Here is a 20,614-nt window from a genome sequence, read left to right as displayed (position 1 = left end):
TGTTCAAGGACAGAGAGTCTGTACTTCAGTCCATAGGGTCACAAAAGAGTCAGACACGACTGAGCGACTGAACAACAACCCCTATGATGAAAAGAACATGTGTGTGTGTGTGTGTGTGTGTGCACGCGCGCTAATTCTAGAAGGTCTTGTTCTTCTCCGGCATTAGTGGTTGGGGCCTAGACTTGAATTATTTTTATGCTGAATGGTTTGCCTTGGAAATGAACCAAGATCTTTCTGTCATTTTTGAGATTGCACCCAAGTACTGCATTTCAGACTCTTTTGTTGACTTTGAGGACTGACTACTCCATTTCTTCTAAGGGATTCTTGCCCACCGTAATAAATATAATGGTCATCTGAATTAAATTCATCCATTCCCATCTCCTGTTTGACCACTTCCAATGTACCTTGATTCATGGACCTAACATCCCAGGTTCCTAGGCAATATCGTTCTTTACAGCATCCGACTTTACTTTCTCCACGAGACACCTCCACAACTGGGCGCTGGTTCCACTTTGGCTCAGCCTCTTCATTCTTTCTGGAGCTATTTCTCCACTCTTCTCCAGTAGCACACCGGACTCCCACCGACCTGAGGGGGTTTTCAGTGTCATACCTTTTTGCTTTTTCATACTGTTCATGAATGCTGAGTCACAGAAAATCTCAGTGCTTGGCCTATCTGCAGATGGCACTTGTGATGCTCTGATCCAGCCATGCCTGCTCTCATGCCTAGGGTGTGCCCGACTCCTTGGAACCATGCTTGAAGAATAAGAGTGAAAAGAATAAGAAGAAAAACGCATTGGTTAGCTCAAGGTTTGAGAAAAGTCAAGTTCAGAGGGAACCAGGTGTCCTCAACAGAGAAGGGAAAGATCTGCCACTTGCAGTTCATTTCTTCCTGCTGCTTTGGGGCCGCTGGCCTCCCTACCCAGGCTGCTAACACTCTCAGTTGTTACCGTTATCACCACCTGGCAAGCTCTCTTCATTAACAGTGCAATACAAATAAAATAAAAATCACTTTCAAAAAGCAAGTGATTCTTCTTGTTGATTTTCCTCCAGTCAGAGATTCTGGACTCAGCAACTTTAATTTGCGGATTTTCCATCATCAACATGTGCTTTCAAATACAGGTATGTTCCTTGGGCTTATTTCAGCCCCAGAGACGGCCGCGGCTTCTTGTTCTTCCCCTTGGTGGCTCTGGCCCTCGCGCTGGCACAAGGGCCGTTGCCGACGTTCTTCGGCCCCGGAGGCGGGGTGTCCGTGCTGGGACGGTCGAGCCGCTCGTGCTCCTGTTGGGGCGGCGTGCGGTTTCTCCCTCCTCCGTGTTTGGACTGGTGAATCACGACTGCGCCGGCAGGCAGGGCAGACTGGACCTTCCGCAGCTCCAAGGCCGGCTTCGGTCGGCTGTGTTCTTGCAGGCGTCTCCACTGCTCTAAGCTCATCCCTTCGACCTCTGTGTCCCCCGGGGACTCCTCCGACCCAGGAGCTCTGCCGCTGGCGTCTCCTGCAGGCTGCCCGGGGTCTGTGGGGTCAGCCCCGACGGGGGCCGCTGCCCCTCCCCCAGCGCCCCCTTCCCACGCACCCTCCCGGGCGTAGAACAGGACGTAGGCGCTCTGGCTCAGGGCAGCGGTCTCGTCACAGGCGGTCACCTTGGCATCGTCCATCTTATACCATTGGCCGTTGCCCGCTCGGACGTAACAGAAGTAGTGTCCTCGCTCGCAGCTCCACCCGGAGTGCACCAGCACGGCATAGAGCACGTAGCCCAGTGGCCCTGCCTTCCGCTCAGACGTGTAGGGCTGCAGGTCCAAGCACTGGGGATAGCGCACCTCCTGAGCCCTTTTGGCCCCGCTCACCGGTGTGAACCGCTTCAGCACCAGCACCAGGACCTGGGAGGTGCTGTGCAAAGTCAACCTCTTGGTGGCAGGCACCTTCCGGAGACAGACGCCACAGTCATAGGCATTGTCCGCGTCCAGCTTCTCGGGCTTCACCAGCTCTCTCAGAGCTTGCTCCACACTCTGAGCCGCCGTGATATCCAGGCTGATGTCCAGATAAGGGTCGAATGTGTCCGAGACACTGAGGCAGCGGAGACACTGGATCTGAGACCTCCAGGTCCCGCCGAAGATCTGACGGATGACGGTGGTGTCCTCGGAGGCATGGCCCGACGGCTGGGATGCACTCAAGCACCCTTGCTGCACGGCATTCAGAGTGAACATCAGAAACTCGTGGGCATCTTCCTTCTGGTGTCTGTGGAAGCCCGCCAGCAGGTCCTCGCGGGGCCGGATCACCTCTCCCGCGTGAAGGAGGGCTCGGGTCACGTGAGCTCGCATGGCACAGAGCGTGCAGGCGCTGCGGGCCGGACAGAGGGTGGCGTGCTGCTGGGACACCATCCAGCTGGCCAGGGGCGGCGTGTGGCTCAGACACTGCAGCGCCGCATTCACGTAGCAGGTGTTCCCCAGGTTCTGAAGCCCAGCCCCCACCCCCCACGGCCCCTTCCAACTCAGGGCGCCTTTCTGGCCAGGCGTCAGCCCTGCTGACCCAGGAGCCAAGTCACCCCGCTGGGGACGCCCAAGCGCCGGCGACGGCCCCTCAGGGACAGAGGGTCCCCGAAGGGCATCCGCACCAGCGCCGCTGGGCCCACAACCTTGCCCTCCGGGGAAGACGTCGAAGGGAGACGGACACACACCTCCCCCGTGCTCAGAAGCAGCCCCCGGGGCTCTGCACACAAGGCCCACGAGGGTTTCCATCTCCTACCTGCAGCTGCACGCCGACGCCTCCTTCCCTCAGACGGTCCGGCTCCAGAAAAGGGCCTGGGCCCCGCCCCCTCGGGCCTTTGGGGGCTTCCCCACAGCCCCACCCCCGCACGTGCAGGCTCCTCATTGGCTGAGGCGGCCGAGGGCCTGTCCACTCCCACTTCCGCCATCCAACCACCCACACTTTTCTCGGGGAATTCCCCTTGTCCAGGACCCGCAAGCACTTCCGACCTGACCCCCTGGACCAAAGGGCTCAGGATGCAAATGATTCGGGGGCATTGGGCCTTCCAGCCTTGCCCGCTAGAGATTCACTGCGGGGCTTCCGAGTTCAGCACACAAATGCCGGCTGCACAGGACTTCCGTGGGCTCACCATTCACATCCTAACACACTTGTGGAAACATATGTCTGCCGATCGACCCTCTCCCCTTTAGGGGTCTCCCCACCCCAGACCCCTGCCTGAGAACAACCCCTCCCCAGACAACAATAGACCCTTGCCTCAACGTTGCTCTCGAGTGAGGTCCACTCCAATTTCTATGCTTTCTCCCTGGCCACTCTTCTAGCCTTCAGGGTCCTAGCACCAAAAGATGCTGGCAGAGTGGCACATATGCTTTTCTCCCTTCAGGGCCTTTGGTCAAGACCCAAAGCAAGCTCATTTAGAAAGGCATGGGCTTCCTGCAACTTTGGATTCATTTCTGCAGCTCCTTTTCTCTCTCCGCTGCCTTTTTCCTTCCCTTTCCTTCTTCCATTTTTTTTCCCCCTGGTTGGTTTTTTGGGGGGTTTTAAGGTTTTTTTTTTTTCTTTTTAAATTTTTTTCATTTTGTGTTCATTTTGTTATTTTTGTTGTTGTTGCTTTTATTCTCTTTCTCTATTTTATATACACTAGTTGACTCATACAGTCGTCTTTCCAATTCCAGGGCTCAACACGTGCTATAACTCAAAGTATCAAAAAGGTTTCCCTCCTGGAGGAGGATGACTGTTGCTTTCCTTCTTGGTGTGTGACAGGTGTGTTTGTTTGCTCTCCTGTCCTGGACCTTATGCTTGCCTTCCAGGACTATGGGGGTTTCACCATCCATGGGTTTACCATAGCTGAAGTGTTGATTCCGTTGATCCTTACTAGGAAAAAACGGCCCTGACCCTGCTTTGTTCCTTAGCCTATTGCACCCCTCCCACCTCCCGCTCCCCCCATCCCATCCCAGGACCCTACCGCTTTGGGCTTTAGGATCCAAGTGCTCACACCCTTGCTGTCCTCTTGCCTCCTTCCCATGGCACGGAGAAGAGAGATTAGCCAGTATTTCTCTCTTTTGCACGGATTTCGCCCAGCATAAGGCCACCTTCCCATTCCCTCTGCCATGCCACCCCAATCGACATTCTTCTCCTCCTCCTCCTCCTCCTCCTTCTTCAGAGGGTGTGGATGGGGCAAGCAGTAAGTCCATTTGAGACGATGGGGTGGAGGAAGATGCGTGCTGATGATGAGGGCGGACTGTGGGTGGCTCCGCTTCCTCGTGCAGGGCACGCTTGTTCGTGTTCTCGGGGGAAGATACTGCTCATCATTCTTTGTCCTCTCTACGTGCGGAGGGCATGGTGCGGCGTAGGTAGCCATGCGGGGGAAACAAGCCATCGGAACGGTCTCTGTTCCTTGCCACGCCGACTAGCGCAGTCAGGAGCCAGAGTTGGCCCTCGAGGTCGGAGATGTTCCATCGCAAATTCCCGGTCTGCCAAAGTTTGATGGAGGGTTTGGGGTTTGAAGCCATCAGCCAAGCCAAAGAAAGAAAAACGCAAGAGGTGGTCGATAAGGGGCCTCAGGTGCCCCTCCAGCGGGTCACGGGCCCATGAGGCAGTCGAGAAAGCAGCTAGGGGAGGACAGCTTCCCCACCGCCCCAGGCACTTTGGAGGCCGGCCGCATCTCCTCGCGTCCAGAGGCGTTTGCCCAGGGCCCAGCTGGATGAGACTGCCAGACAGGACGGGCAGAGTCGGAAGTCCAGTTGTCTTGCTATCACAATCTAGGGTAGGCTCGGGTCTTTCCTCAGTGCGGGGAGGACCTTTGCTTTCAGAAATGAACGTGGCGCGACATATCTCCACTCAGGCACCGGTGCGATGCTGGTGGAGAAGTTTCTTTGGGACTGGTTGGGTTGTCTTTCTCCCCTTGGCCTTCGTGTGGGTGCTGGTGGTGCTGGTGGTGCTGGTGGTGCTGGTGGTGCTGGTGGTGCTGGTGGCGGTGCTCATGGCCTTGTGGATCGCTTCTCCTGTTTGGCCCTTGGAGCTTCTCCAGCATACTCCTTGCACTGGACATGGAGCCCCAGGGATCTTTGCGGACGAGCGTCCTGCCGGGGATGCACGCATCCCCGCCTCATTCCTGCCGGACCCTCTGCCAAGTAGCACGAGGCCTCCCAAGGACAGCCACCCATAAAGACTGCTTGCCCATCTTCTCCCCGGCTGCTGCTCGAAGTTTGGGGCATTTTCAAGAGCCTGACCGGCCGGAAGGAGACAATTCGTGGACCTGCACCCACTCTTTCCTGTGCCCCCAAGGGCTCCGGAGATCTTCTCCTTGCTCGGCTGGATGGGAGCGTTCCGTGAGGCGTCTTCAGGCCGCGTCACTCACCAGAGGCCCGCGGTGCGGCCAGGGAATGGAGACGGGGAACGAAAGGCAAACCCACACCCAAAGTCCCATCCAGAGAGGACTCTCCCACCCTCGCAGAAGTGGGAGGCCCTCGGACCGTGCCCAGACCCGCTCATGCACTCCATCACCCCATCCTCTCCAGCGACTTCCCAGCAGAGCCAGCCCTCGAGAGCTCAGCCGGTCAGGCACAAGCCCGTCCCAAGTGAACACCGAGACCCCGGGCACACTGCAGGCCCTGTCTTTTCCCAGGAGGCTGCATCATGCACACAGCCAAGAGGAACTCACTCCTCGTCGGAACTCTTGGTGCGTCACACAGGGCGTGCTGCACACAGCGTGTGCCTGGGCGTCTGCACGCATGTGGGTCAGAGCCAACCTACCGCCACAGCCCGAGATGGCCGAGGCTTCTTGTTCTTCCCCTTGGTCGCTCTGGCATCACCTTGGCATCGTCCATCTTATACCATTGGCCGTTGCCCGCTCGGACATAACAGAAGTAGTGTCCTCGCTCACAACTCCTCCAGGAAAATAGTATTTTATATACTGTATGCTGGAATTTTGCTTGAAGAAAGGTAAAATTTTAGTAAATTTTGCCCCATGAAATAAATCTATTTTAAGTAATGTAAAACTGGCCACCTTACTCTCAATAATCTCAGAATAAACAGAAGGACAGCAAATATTTATTGATAATTGAAAATTTGTTCAAGAATCAGGTCATTTAGATGATCTTACTTCTGCATGACGCATTGACATGGTTGATTCCAGAGTTGCATTTTCCCTTAGGATCAGGTGGATTCTACAGCCTCTCCTGTGTGTGTGTCTGTGTGTGTGGCATGAATGATTGCATGCTTCTTTATTCTTGCCACCCTGGTGTTGCTTAGAGAACCTGGATATTTCATGAGAGCAATGACATCGCCACGCTAAGAGGCCTAACCTTGTCTCTGTCTTGTGTCTTCAGGAGCTCAGCGCATACCAAATGTGCATGAAAGGTCCAGATGTGAAAGCTCAGGCATCCCATTGACTCACACCTCCTATGTAAAGGGAAAGCCTTCTTCTACCCTCATGGGGATAATTAGGGCCAGATGTGAGGACAAAGTGTGCGATGGGTCCAGGTGCAAAAAGTCAGTTATCCCCTTGCTTCATACCTGCGGTGCAAAGGGGAAATCCTTCCTTTGGGAAAACAGCTCAGAGCTCATAGAGACAAGGGCTGCCCCCTGCAGAGTGGGGCCAGTAGCCTCTGGTGGGGAAGACTGGGGTGATGACTGGTTAGGGGCTCCCAGGATGAGGCAAGAGGCTGAGGAGCCCAAGTCTGCAGAGCCAAGGTTATACCAACCCCTCCTTGGACCTGCGTCTGTCTGAGTGGAGCAGTGACTTTAAGGGGCTAGGATGCCAGCTGCCTGCCTGGAGGCCACAGCAGGAGGGGGCAGAAAAGCAGGCGGTGTGGCTCCTCTTGGTTTCTGAAGACACTTCTTTCTGCCACCAGGTGCCAAGCTATGCGAAAGATTGTATTCTTTTTATAAAACTGCTTTTTAGCTGTTCTAATACATTTGCCTTTCCATCTTAGTTCATTTAAAAGATAAATGTACAAATGTACATATTTTTTTCTTTTAGCACCAGTGGAAATCCTATAACTTGGCTATTTTTATCCAACAAGTCATCACACAGATCTTTCCAAGTCAGTACCGATACAAATTTCCTTCCCAGATCCCTCTTAATAGCTGTTTCCTGAATGTTCTGTTTTTATACTGAGTGATACTAATATCAATAATCTTATTACACAAGTATTTGCACAAATGTTCCTCCCACGCTGAGTTGTTATCATTGGACCTTCCGTGTGGAATATGAAAAGGTGGATTTATGGCTGTTTATCATTCATTTCTTTGATGGCTTCTGAAGAGACTTTTTTTTTTAAAAAAAAAAGGTTGTATCAAGAGTCCACACCTTTTATTCCACAGAATAAAAATCATTCATACATGTTTTTACCGAATCCTTTCATGGTTTCAGTTTTGCACACAGTCTGCTGCTGCTGCTAAGTCACTTCAGTCGTGTCCGACTCTGTGCGACCCCAGAGACGGCAGCCCACCAGGCTCCCCCGTCCCTGGGATTCTCCAGGCAAGAACTCTGGAGTGGGTTGCCATTTCCTTCTCCAATGCATGAAAAGTGAAAAGTGAAAGTGAAGTCGCTCAGTCGTGTCCGACTCTAGCGACCCCATGGACTGCAGCCCACCAGGCTCCTCTGTCCATGGGATTCTCCAGGCAAGAGTACTGGAGTGGGGTGCCACTGCCTTCTCCACACAATCTAAGTCTCACTAAATTCCTAAGTCCGCCCGGGAGCAGGGCCTGCCCTCTGGGCCGCCTGGGTCCGACCCTCGAGAATCGCTGGGGAGCGCGCCTTCTCCCGCAGCTGCCCGAGGAGGTCTTCCCAGCTCCCGCCCTCCCGTCTGGTGTCTGGGTCTCCGCGCCCTGCCGGGCCGGGAGCCGGCTCCCAGGCGGACGCGCGGGACAAGCGGGGCGTCAGGGCGGCCCGGCGATCGGGTTCCGCCCGGGGCCGTGTGCGCCGCCCGTCGGGAGCCGTCCCTTCTTGGGGGACGTTGGCGACTCCCGCGAAGGCTGCGGTTCGGCCGCCGAGCCCGGGGCAGAGCTCCAGAGGCCGATGGTGACAGCGGCAACCTTCCCGGTGCCATGAGACCCGGGAACAGCCTGCTGTCGCCGGAGATTCGGGCTGCAGGTCCGCGGCCTGGGCGGGCGGTGTCGCTGGCCGGCCCGGTGGACCATCCCGCCGCGGGGCCCCTTCCGCCCGCGGGCACCTCCGGGGCAGCTGAGCGCAAGCAGGAAAGGGCATGGCGCCGGCGTCCGCGGGGTTACACCTTCTCGATGTTTCGCACTCGCCCGGAGGTGCGGACCACACGGATGCACGCAGACGTGTCCAGTCTTCCCAGCCTCCCCCATTGACCCCGATACTCCCGATTCACAAACGTGTATCCTCTCCCCAGAGACGGCCGGCCGTGGTGTCCAGAACAGGAGGCACCGGCAGGGACCACGGGCCGCCCGTCCTCCTCCCCAAAGGGCACCCGGAAGCCCTTCCTTGCCATCTTGGGGGAACGGTCCTCCCGCTGCCTTCGTGGCGCTGAGGCTGCTTCCAACCGACCACGGTTCCCGGTGACATGCTTAGGACTCCGCAGACGGGTTTCCTGCGGGTCGGGCTGCATCTATGCGAGGGGTGCCCAACGTCCCCTCTGTTCTCCTCGGGCTCAGAAGTGGGAAGGATAGTGTCCGTGTGGAGGCTCTGTGTTTCGCGGGTGTGAGACACGGATACATTTATGTGAGGATCTCAAAGCCCACAGATTGGAGGTTCCTGGACGAGGTCGACCAGATGGCCCGACACGTTGTTGGGGATATTTGTTAATATATGTGGTGTAATGTAGGTATTTAATGAGAAATCTTGAAATTAACTATAATGAAAATCATCGTTATCATTGTTACTCAACAATAATGTAGTTATTACCTTTGTTTGCAGTTAATTTAAGAAACACTGTTTCAAGTTTATCCACAGAGTATCCAATTGAAGACAACCAGAGAAGGATGTTGAAATGAACTTTCTTAACACACTGGGAAGTTGGGGAACCTCTCCTTCCAGCCGCGAGGTCCTGCCCTGCAGCAGCCGACCTGGAAAACCAGACCCCAGCCCCTGCAGCAATGGGCTCCAGGATTCGGTGCGTGGTCAGTGACTGCCACCTTCCTTATTTTCCTTCCTTTCAATTTAGTACCAAATGGGGGAAACCAAATCTGTCATCTAAGCAGTCACCTGGGACGGACCTCTTCCTGCCAGCCTGCCTCCGGCTTCCCCACATTACACGCTCTGAGCAGGACACGCTTTCCCTCTTTCCCACCAGAGCGCGTCCCCACTCCTCTGTGTGCCCTGAGTCTCAGCCTAGGCGAGTGGTGCTGGCTGACTCCTTGCTCTGGAGACAAATTCTGAAGAAACAGTGAAGGATCGGGAAAATATCCTGGAGTAGGAAATGGCCACCCACTCCAGTATTCTTGCCTGGAAAATTCCATGAACAGAGGAGCATAGCCATCTGCAGGCCGTGGGGTCACAAAGAGTCAAACACGACTGAGCATGCACACACAGACACAGGCATCTTCATTTATGTCTACAGAGCTTAGAGTGAGAACCACATAAAGCACTGAGGATAATATGTGGGTTTTGTTGTTTTTGAAAAAAAATTCAAATTAATCATTTTAAGTTGAGATATATATCATATACCAAAAAATTCTCCTTTGAGCACTATATTTTAGTGATTGGCTATTTGTATAGTTGTGTAGCCATCATCACTATCTGATCCAGAATATTTTATATTTTATCTCCCTACAAAGACACCTAGTGCTCCTTAGTCAGTTTTAATTCCACATTCCTCACTCTTTCATCCTTATGGAATTGCCTATTCTGTGTATTTCAAGCACATGGGTTTGTACAGCTGTGACCATTTAGGTCCTTTTTCTTACACAGTGTCATGTTTTTGAAGCTTATTCATATTTTATTATGTGACCCAATTTTTTGTTTGACTTCAGAATTTTCCAAATCTTTAACACATGCACACATGCACACACACACACAGATATGCTACAGTTTTTTTTTTTTTTTTAATGTGGAAAATACACAGAGGTCCAATGTAGCCATTAGAACCATTTTATGCAGACAGTTCCATGCCGTAAAGTACTGCCTTCCTGTAGGCACTCAACCTGCCCACCAACGCAGAGCGGCCAGCAAGCACAGAGGACGGCAGCCCAACTGTGCTGCCCATTGTCAGAACCCCCACAGCACCCACCCAGGCCAAGACTCAACAATATTTACAGCTCCCCATGGCCAAAGGAGAGCCCATCTGTGCCAGGGAAGGGGGCGGTGGCCAAGGGTGAGAGACAGGAAAGGAGAGACAAGCGGGAAAGTCCACAGCACCTGGTCTTTCCAGGTGGTCTTGCAACCAAGTACTAGCCAGGCTCAACCTTGCTTTAGCTTCTGAGCTCAGAAATTACCAGGGGCCTTCATGGTGGCATGGCCCTAGCTGATGGCAGCCCCAACCAGGCACCCCAATACCCTGTGCTGTGGGGCCCTGCCATGCCAGCCTCACCAGCCCCTGTCAGAGCCCTGGGGTGCCCAGCATCTGTGGACAAACTGCTCCTGACACATCCTTCAGCCCTGTGGAGGCCCAGCCATCAGGCTGTGACTTGGAGTTCCCAGGAGATGGTTATCACTCAGGGTATGTGGCCAGTGGCAATAGGGCCTGACCGTCTGGAAGTGAGTGGAGAAAAGCCCAGTGCTCTAATTCAGTGCTGTCCTGGCACCAACTGCGTGTCTCTCACTGACATCTTCACTGCTTCATCCAGATATTGCACGTACCACTCGTGTTCCAGGTGGGATTCTAGGGGCAGCCTTCACGGGGCTGCAGCCTTTCCATGACCAATCCCAAGTGCCGACGCCTCTGCCTCTGGGCCTCACATAGGTGGTACCGCTGTCAATGCTCAGGGATAAAAACAGCGGATCTAAGACGCTGAAGACTCGTCCTAGGTCTGGCAAACAGCTCAGAACTGAGGTCTGGTGGCCTTAATGCTGTGACCTAAGACCACACCATCTGCCAGCAGACATGTCAATCTCCAGATAATCAGGGTCAGATTGATTAAGTACCAAGAGGGACAAGTGTGTCATGTTGGGAGGAGGGAGGAGGAAACAACACCCCTCTGCCTTTGTCTCCCTCCTTCCAGCTGCCCAGGGGCCCAGCCACCTCCTCAATATCCTGTGTTCACATATTGTTCTGTTTTGACTCAGACAACATGGAGGGTCCCTGCCCCTCAAGTAGTAATTTTCTCAATTTTGTGGGTACAGTCATGAAATATCTTCCAGTGTAAAAATAAAGAAAAGATAAATATCTCCCAGACCACTGGAGTTCCATATGAGGTGAGGGTGATATAAGGTCCCTTGAACTTCTGTTCTGGAAAGAGGGAGGGAGGAGGAAGAAAAAGCTAATCTTCAGTGAATGTAACCTTCACATGGACTCTGTGTAGTCATTTTATCTGTACAGCTATTCAGTCATCATGACATTTACTCAAGGTCTTTTCTCTTTCTCGCCTGATGTTCTCATGGAGCTCACAGGCTGAAGAGGTGCTCAAAGTGAGAGAGTCAATTCCTAAGCAGGTTGATAAGAAGTCTGGGGGAAGCTGAGGAGAGAGGGGCTGGAGTTCTCAAGGAGGAGGAAAGGACAAACATCTTTTTTTCTCTACATTCCTTAGTCTTAGTCACTTAAAACATTTTTCTTTCTTTCTTTAGGCCCAGAACTAATGATTACACAACTCAGTTTAAACTCTGTGAAAGAAAGTGAAGCTGCTCAGTCATGCCTGACTCTTTGCAACCCCATGGACTGTAGCCTACCAGGCTCCCCTGTCCATGGGATTTTCCAGGCAAGAGTACTGGAGAGCATTGCCATTTCCTTCTCCAGGGGATCTTCCCAAGCCAGAGATCCAGCCTGGGTCTCCCCCACTGTAGGGAGATGCTTTGCCATCTGAGCCACTTAAACTCTGTACTAGGGATCATATAACAACAATGTATCCTGCTTGAGGACAGTTTCTCCTTCCTGAAAACCTTCTAATTAATCCTGATATCTTAGAATGTATATTATGGGAATGGGTCTGGTAGGATCTTTCTGTTAAATTCTAATCCTGTTATCCTAAAATGTTAATTGTGGGAGTGGGTCTGGTAAAACTTTCACAAACCTGAGACATTCTTTTGATTTATTGTAGAAACTAATTTAAAAAGTATATACCTCCCTTGCTAACACTAGCAAGGGGGGCACTCCCCACCCCCTTCTGCTGTCCATGTCAGAAGCTTTCTCTGACCTTTTCCCACTGTCATAAAACTCTGCTACACAAACGCTCTTGAGTGATCAATCCTGGTCCTTGGTCCTGAAGCTAAATCTTCTTCGGAGATCCTGAATCCGACATCGTTCACAGTAAGCTCGATTGAATCTATAACAATCTCTTAAAAGCCAAATATAATCTTAAAATAAGCTATGCTGCTGCTAAGTCACTTCAGTCGTGTCCAACTCTGTGTGACCCCATAGACGGCAGCCCACCAGGCTCCCCTGTTCCTGGGATTCTCCAGGCAAGAACACTGGAGTGGGTTGCCATTTGAAAAGTGAAATTGAAGTTGCTCAGTCGTGTCCTACTCTTAGCGACCCCATGGACCGCAGCCTACCAGGCTCCTCTATCCATGGGATTTTCCAGGCAAGAGTACTGGAGTGGGTTGTCATTGCCTTCTCCAAATTAAGCTATACGCCCTATTAAAATAAAATAAAAATTTAAAATCTTAGTGCCTTTATTTAAAGATTTATGAATCAGGCAGCATCCAACTTAGCAGTTAGAAACTCTGAGGAGTCGCACAAAATAAAAGACTTTTATAGGCATAAGGGGTCGGGAACAAGGAAGTTGTACTGGGCAAAGAACCCCAGTGGTTACTGCGAGGTTACTTTCCAATAGAGGCTGGAAAGCTTTCTCAGGCAGATGACTTAACTAGTGATAATCAGAAGATTCCTGGCTGACTGGTTCAAGATTTCATTTCTGGAAGAGCCAAAACTGCATTTAAGTCTATTTTGCTAGTATGGCTCCTAACTAAGCAGCTCCTTTGGGGGCTGTTGTCTTGTTTTAAACAGTCCCCAGGGGGCAGCAACAAGGCTTCCCACTGCTGGTTCCTTGCTAAGCATTGAACTCAGATGACCATTATGTCTACTCCTGTGGCAGGGATCCCTAGAAGAAATGGAGTGGCCATCATAGTCAACAAAAGAGTCCAAAATGCAGTACTTGGATGCAATCTCAAAAATGACAGAATGATCTCTGTTCATTTCCAAGGCAAACCTCTCAATATCACAGTAATCCAGGTCTATGCCCCAACCAGTATTGCTGAAGAAGCTGAAGTTGAATGCTTCTATGAAGACCTATAAAACCTTCTAGAACTAACACCCAAAAAAAGATGTCCTTTTCATTATAGGGGACTGGAATGCAAAAGTAGAAGTCAAGAAACACCTGGAGTAGCAAGCAAATTTGGCCTTGGAATACAGAATGAAGCAGGGCAAAGGCTAATAGAGCTTTGCCAAGAGAATGCACTGGTCATAGCAAACACCCTATTCCAACAACACAAGAGAAGGCTCTACACATGGACATCACCAGATGGTCAACACTGAAATCAGATTGATTATATTCTTTGCAGCCAAAGATGGAGAAGCTCTATACAGTCAGCAAAAACAAGACCGGGAGCTGACTGTGGCTCAGATCATGAACTCCTTATTGCCAAATTCAGACTTAAATTGAAGAAAATAGGGAAAATCACTAGACCATTCAGGTATGACCTAAATCAAATCCCTTGTGATTATACAATGGAAATGAAAAATAGATTTAAGGTACTAGATCTGATAGACAGGTGCCTGATGAACTATGGATGGAGATTCGTGACATTGTACAGGAGACAGGGATCAAGACTATCCCCATCGAAAAGAAATGCAAAAAACAAAATGGCTGTCTGAGGAGGCCTTACAAATAGCTGTGAAAAGAAGAGAAGAGAAAAGCAAAGGAGGAAAGGAAAGATACAAGCATCTGAATGCAAAGTTCCAAAAAATAGCAAGGAGAGATAAGAAAGCCTTCCTCAGCGATCAATGCAAAGAAATATAGGAAAACAACAGAATGGAAAAGACTAGAGATCTCTTCAAGAAAATTAGAGATACCAAGGGAACATTTCATGCAAAGATGGGCTCAATAAAGGACAGAAATGGTATGGACCTAACAGAAGCAGAAGATATTAAGAGGTGGCAAGAATACACAGAAGAATTGCACAAAAAAGATCTTCACGACCCAGATAATCACAATGATGTGATCACTGACCTAGAGCCAGACATCCTGGAATGTGAAGTCAAGTGGGCCTTAGAAAGCATCACTACGAACAAAGCAAGTGGAGGTGATGGAATTCCAGTTGAGCTATTTCAAATCCTGAAAGATGATGCTGTGAAAGTGCTGCACTCAATATGCCAGCAAATTTGGAAAACTCAGCAGTGGCCACAGGACTGGAAAACATCAGTTTTCATTCCAACCCAAAGAAAGGCAATGCCAAAGAATGCTCAAACTACCACACAATTGCACTCATCTCACATGCTAGTAAAGTAATGCTCAAAATTCCCCCAAGCCAAGCTTCAGCAATACGTGAACCATCAACTTCCTGATGTTCAAACTGGTTTTAGAAAAGGCAGAGGAACCAGAGATCAAATTGCCAACATCTGCTGGATCATCAAAAAGCAAGAAAGTTCCAGAAAAACATCTATTTCTGCTTTATTGACTATGCCAAAGCCTTTCACTGCATGGATCACAATAAACTGTGGAAAATTCTGAAAGAGATGGGAAAACAGACCACCTGACTGGCCCTTTGAGAAACCTATGTGCAGGTCAGGAAGCAACAGTTCGAACTGGACATGGAACAATGGACTGGTTCCAAGTAGGAAAAGGAGTACGTCAAGGCTGTATATTGTCATCCTGCTTATTCAACTTCTATGCAGAGTACATCATGAGAAACACTGGGCTAGAAGAAGCACAAGCTGGAATCAAGATTGCCGGGAGAAATACCAATACCCTCAGATATGCAGATGACACCACCCTTATGGCAGAAAGTGAAGAGGAACTAAAAAGCCTCTTGATGAAAGTGAAAGTGGAGAGTGAAAAAGTTGGCTTAAAGCTCACCGTTCAGAAAACGAAGATCATGGCATCCAGCCCCACTCAATACATAGGTTTCCAGTAATAATTCTTTCCTCAAAAGTTGTTCCTGCCCAGCCTTGTGGAGTCACCTGTGTGTGATCAATGACAGAGAATCAGCGGGCTCACTAGGCACTTGTAATCATTCTTTCTGTCTGAGTAGCTCTCTCTTTTAGATGCCCTGCCCCGCACTTATCACCTTCTGCACCTCCCTGGCTCACCTGTGTTCTCAGATCAGGGCTTTGTTGGGCTGCATCTGTGTTCCCCTCTGTGTACCTGCAGCATGGAAATTGCCTGAAGGCAGACAGCCGGGAGCCATCAGATGGATTTGTGTATGCATCTTCACTCTAGGAATTTAGTCCTGCATGGCCTGCTGTCCAGGATCTGAAAACAGTTGTTTCCAGTATTTTGTTCAGCTTTCTAATTACCAGTGCCAGGTGAGCAAGTTCAGATACTGTTCCACTTAAAGCTGGAAGAGGAGGTCACATTTTATTTTTACAGACACTCTTTGAATCAGTAATTCTAAATCAGGCAACCATATATGTTTGAAAGTAAATTTTGCTTCATTTTCTCTGTTTTGCTCTTGCAAATGTAAAAACAAAACCAAATATCAAGAAACACACTAAAACAGGTTTTGTTTTCTGTTTTTCCTGGTTGAACTTTATGCCAACAAATTCCAGGTAAGGTCTTAGGAAGCTGCAGTAAGTCAAGGCACCAGCAAGATCACAGGATCTGCAAACAACAGGGATCTTAATGGTACCAGAGAGCCTTTTTTTGCCATGCCTTAGGAGGTGGATGCAGTAGTTGAGGGGCTAGAGAGATCCTAGGACCTTAATGACATCAGTGAGCCAACTAAAATACAGGAGGCTGAAGCCAGGTACAGCACGTTTGGCCAATGTGAGCTGAAACATATTTAATTCTGAATTTCCAGAACCATCAGTCAGTCAGTCAGTCAGTTCAGTCGCTCAATCGTGTCCAACTCTTTTCGACCCCATGAATCACAGCACACCAGGCCTCCCTGTCCATCACAAACTCCAAGAGTTCACTCAGACTCACGTCCATCGAGTCAGTGATGCCATCCAGCCATCTCATCCTCTGTCGTGCCCTTCTCCTCCTGCTCCCAATCCCTCCCAGCATCAGAGTCTTTTCCAATGAGTCAACTCTTCGCATGAGGTGGCCAAAGTACTGGAGTTTCAGCTTTAGCATCATTCCTTCCAAAGAAATCCCAGGGCTGATCTCCTTCAAAATGGACTGATTGGATCTCCATGCAGTCCAAGGGACTCTCAAGAGTCTTCCAACACCACAGTTCAAAAGCATCAATTCTTCAGTGCTCAGCCTTCTTCACAGTCCAACTCTCACATCCATACATGACCACAGGAAAAACCATAGCCTTGACTAGACAGACCAGAACCATAACCTCAAACAAAATGTTCACCTTCTTCTGATATTCACATAGAAAGATTGCACAGAATCTTTCACCTAGAAATTCTACTCCCATGGAAGATAGCCACCAGGAAGATTGCTTGGAGAATTTAAGAGATGTGTGGTTTTTAGGTGGAGAAAGAGGCAAGTGTGGTTCAGAAATGGAAAGGGGTCTGTGCAAACCCAGCAGGCTCTCTTTGGTGGAAGGCAGGCCGTGCGCTCACTGCTCCTTCCCCCTTTTGCTGAGGTCACTTTTATCATGTTTTAGGTAGCTCCAATGAAAACTTCAAGTACAGGGGCTTCCCTGGTGGTCCAGTGGTTAAGAATCTACCTTGCAGTGCAGGGGACACCGGTTCAATCTCTGGTCCCCAGATGACCCCACATGGCACAGAGAAATTAAGTCTGTACACCGCAAAGACTGAGCCCAGGCATCCTAGAGCCCAGCGCTCCACAGCAAGAGGAGCCACCAAAGCGGGAAGCCCAGCGACCCAACTAGAGCACAGGCCCTGCTCGCTACAAGTGGAGAGAGCCTGCATGCAGCAAAGAAGACCCAGGGCAGCCAAAAGGAAATAAAATTATATTTAAACAAAAACCCCTTCAAGTACAGTGACTCTCAATGGCTCCAGTAACTCCTGCTCGATGTTCTCAGCACACCAGCGTGTGGGGTCTACAGGACCCCCCTCCCCCCGTGAAGGCCCAGCGTCTCCATCGACCACGTGTCTCCACCACTGTGCTGTGCCGTCTCCCGGCTCACCTCTGCACAGAACTGCTTCTGATGGTGTCACTCTTTAGGCAGGGGAGTCATTCTTGTGAATCATCATCTAATAATTAATGTCATCTCACCTGCAATTTTATTTCTGTATTCCTTAAAAGGAGTTCCTTAAAATCCCAATTGTAGTCCTTAAAAGAGCGTTTTAACACAATCTTGATTTGAACACCTATGTTTTTATTTATCAACTTTCATGTCTCCTTCATTGTGTCCTGTGCTCTGGCTCAGCCTCTCTCTCAGCCTCTGCTCTTGGCCTCTCAGGAAACAGTGTACAGGATGTGTTAGTTGCATCTGCCCTCCCCTCTCACTGGCTCTTTTCCGTCCTCCCTCATCTCCGTGACATGTGTAACTGTGTGCACATCACTATCACCGTGACACCCTCCCTCCCTTGGGAAGCCTGTTATCACCTTCCTGCTCCTTTCTCTGCTGCCCCGTGTGTGTCCCTGCCCGACACTCACAGCAGCCTCACAGCAGGCGCTCTCCCTCACTCTTCTCTCCAGAGTTCCTGCTGGAATTTCTGGACACCACCTCCCAAGTATTAACCTCTGACTCGGACTTCTCCTTCCCTGGTGGGCCCTGTAGCATCTTCCCCTGAGTGAAGACCACAGATAAAACCTAAATTCTCCTTCTTCCCCAGCTACCTTATACTCCCCTGTGGATGTCTCCTTCTTATCCAGGCTCAGTGATTCAATATTATCCACGAACCATTTTTCTATGCTCAACAATCTATCTGGCCGTATTGATACCATCTCTAGGGGAGTGGGTGGAGCAATGATGGGCAATGTTGAGATGGCAGGTAGAGACCAGGCCAGGCAATGAGGGCGTGAGAATGAAGGACAGTGCTAAGAATAGGAGCAGATTATAGAGAAGTCACAAGGGCAGAAGAGGTTGGAGAATGCTTTTAAAAACAGATCAGGGAGAAATCTGGGAGAGGAGAGGTTGAGTCTTAAGGAAAGAGAAATGATCATTGCATAGCTCCTCGGGGGCGGGGAATCCAGCAACGTGCTAGTTTACCAGCAACATCCTATCAGATGCTATATTTCAGTTGGAAATACTTCAGGCTACAAATCCGTTACACTTGTAGAAATTCCTAATGCATTAGAAATTGATACATTTTCCTGCAATGGAATAAATTAGGCTAAGAGTATGCATTACATTGTTTATTGTGATGTCAAGATGTCATTTTATATTAGTGTTTATTCCAAAGTGGACCAGTAAAGCGTATTATAGTACATCATCTATTCAGTGGACTGATTTGTGGAAAATAGTGTCCCAAGAGAGAATATTCCCCAAGATAGTGTCAGCTGAATATAAGCAAGATACCATAAAACATTGTGCACAGTATGTGACCATTTATGGTTTTAAATGTGGTTGTGCTCAGTCACTCAGTCATGTCCCACAGTTTTGACACTATGGACTGTAGCCCACCGGGCTCCTCTGCCCATGGCGATGCTCCAGGCAGGGATACTAGAGTGGGTTGCCATTTCCTGCTCCAGAGGATCTTCCGGACCCAGGGATTGAATCTGAGTCCCTTATGTCTCCTGCACAGGGAGGTGGGTTCTTTACCATTAGCACCACATGTGGAGTGAAGAAGAAATAGATAGTCATAGTTGCTTGTGTATCCATAAAATGACATTCTGGGCCGTCTCTCCTGATCCAGGGGCTAAGACTCTGCACTCTCATTGTAGGGGCCTGAGTTCAATCCCTTGTCAGGAAAGTAGAACCCACATGCCACAGCTAAGAGTTCCCATGGAGAAGGTCCCGCAGGCACAGCCAAATAAATACTTAGAAAAACAAAGCAAACAAAAAAAAAACGTCTGGAAGCTATTCCTGAGAAACAAAACATGTGGCTGACTGTGAAAGCAGCAGGGCCTTGACAAAAAGAAAGGGGGTAGGAAGAACGATGTAATATAAAGTATTTTATATTTCTAGGTTCTTGAACCTTGTACATGTATTACAAGTTTCTCAGAAATGCCAAGACATTACAAAAAAATTTTAAACCTCTAAAGAATAAAACTCACAGCGTTATTTCTACAAACTGAATGAAAGTCAAGTTTGTTTTATCAGAAAGATTATCTGGCTTCTCTAACATATCTTCTCAGGCTTTTCCCACGCTACCCAGAGAGTGGTCCATACGGCACTGTCTGGAATCTTGTCATAACGTGAAGTGAATCTTTTACACTATCCTGGGTCCTTGCTGTCCGGCAAATGAAGGACGACACCATCACGTTCCTTGCAGCAGGGGCCCACTTAGGTATCACCGACTTTTACTTCCCAACGGAGCAGTACATCTACAGAAGGAAAAGTGATGGCGTCTACACTAGGAATCCAAAGAGAACCTGGGAGAGGCTTCTGTAGGCAGCTCATGCCATCGTTGCCACTGAAAACCCAGCTGCTGTCACTGCTGCATCCTCCAGGAACCTTTGCCAGCGAGCTGAGCTGCAGTTTGCTGCCACCACTTCTCTGGTCGGGTACTTTGCTCCTGGAGCCTCCACTAACCAGACCCAGGCAGCTTCCAGGAGCCAAGACTCCTCGTGGTTACGAGACCAGGGCTGACCGCCAGCCTCTCCCAGAGGCATGTATGTGAACTTCTTACCATCGGTCTGTGTGACACGGACTCTCCTCTGCACTCTGGAGATGACATCAAGTCTGTGGGTCTGACTTGGCGGATGCTCACCCTGGAAGTTCTGCCTGTGCGCGGCACCGTTTCCTGTGAACACTCTTGGGAGGTCGTGCCTGATCTCTACATCTGCAGATTCTGAAAAGATTAAAAGGGAAGAGCAAGCGGCAGCTGAGCAAGCTCTGACCAAGGAGGACTTCACCGTGAATGGGTCACTTCAGCAGCTGAGTGCAACGCTACTGGATCTGAGGTGCTGGCCTAGTCCACAGGCGGGCAGGCGAGCTCGCTGCCTACTCCGAAGTTTCCCCTGAAGGCTGGCCTGCAGCTTTCCTAGATCTCCTTGGGGCCTTCTCACAAGGCCCGGCAGCAGGCAGGAAGCAGCGGCGCCATTGGGCAGGTCTGCTCCTGTAACTCCTCTGGCAGCCCTGCGGCTGGGACAGCGCTGAGCGTCCACGGTCCCTCTCATGGGACCAGAGGTCGGAATGTGATGGGACCGGAGGTCCGAATGCGGAAGAGGGAAGGGCTGGCTTTGCTTTCTTTCACTCCCGGGCCAGGAACTCTTAACCTGAGGGATTTGGAGAGCCCAGGGAGCCTGTGGCCTCCCAGAAGTGATGCATAAAATGCGTCTGTGCCCAAGCTTTTGTTCAGATAAGAGTAAATGGCCTGGATTCAC

General features: G+C 50.2%; 1 protein-coding gene and 1 pseudogene across 1 annotated transcript; one reads left to right on the top strand and one right to left on the bottom strand.

Moving 5' to 3' along the window:
* Positions 1–980: 980 nt before the first annotated feature.
* On the bottom strand, positions 981–2,765 carry LOC101907085 (ubiquitin carboxyl-terminal hydrolase 17-like protein 6). The gene has a single exon (XM_005200930.5). It carries the CDS (start codon positions 2,731–2,733, stop codon positions 1,135–1,137), a length of 1,599 nt encoding a protein of 532 aa, XP_005200987.2. The 5' UTR covers positions 2,734–2,765; the 3' UTR covers positions 981–1,134.
* Positions 2,766–8,561: 5,796 nt separating this feature from the next.
* Positions 8,562–20,252, top strand: LOC112445650 (small ribosomal subunit protein uS2-like; annotated as a pseudogene).
* Positions 20,253–20,614: the final 362 nt, after the last annotated feature.

This window comes from Bos taurus, unplaced genomic scaffold (assembly GCF_002263795.3).
Source record: "Bos taurus isolate L1 Dominette 01449 registration number 42190680 breed Hereford unplaced genomic scaffold, ARS-UCD2.0 Leftover_ScbfJmS_2246, whole genome shotgun sequence".
In the NCBI taxonomy this organism is placed as follows: domain Eukaryota; kingdom Metazoa; phylum Chordata; class Mammalia; order Artiodactyla; family Bovidae; genus Bos; species Bos taurus.
The sequence above is the reverse complement of the archived record's forward strand: the minus strand, read 5'-3'. Positions and strand labels throughout refer to the sequence as shown.

Excerpts from the sequence above, each read along its gene's own strand:
- LOC101907085 (XM_005200930.5), bottom strand. The coding sequence starts at position 2,733 with ATGGAAACCCTCGTGGGCCTTGTGTGCAGAGCCCCGGGGGCTGCTTCT.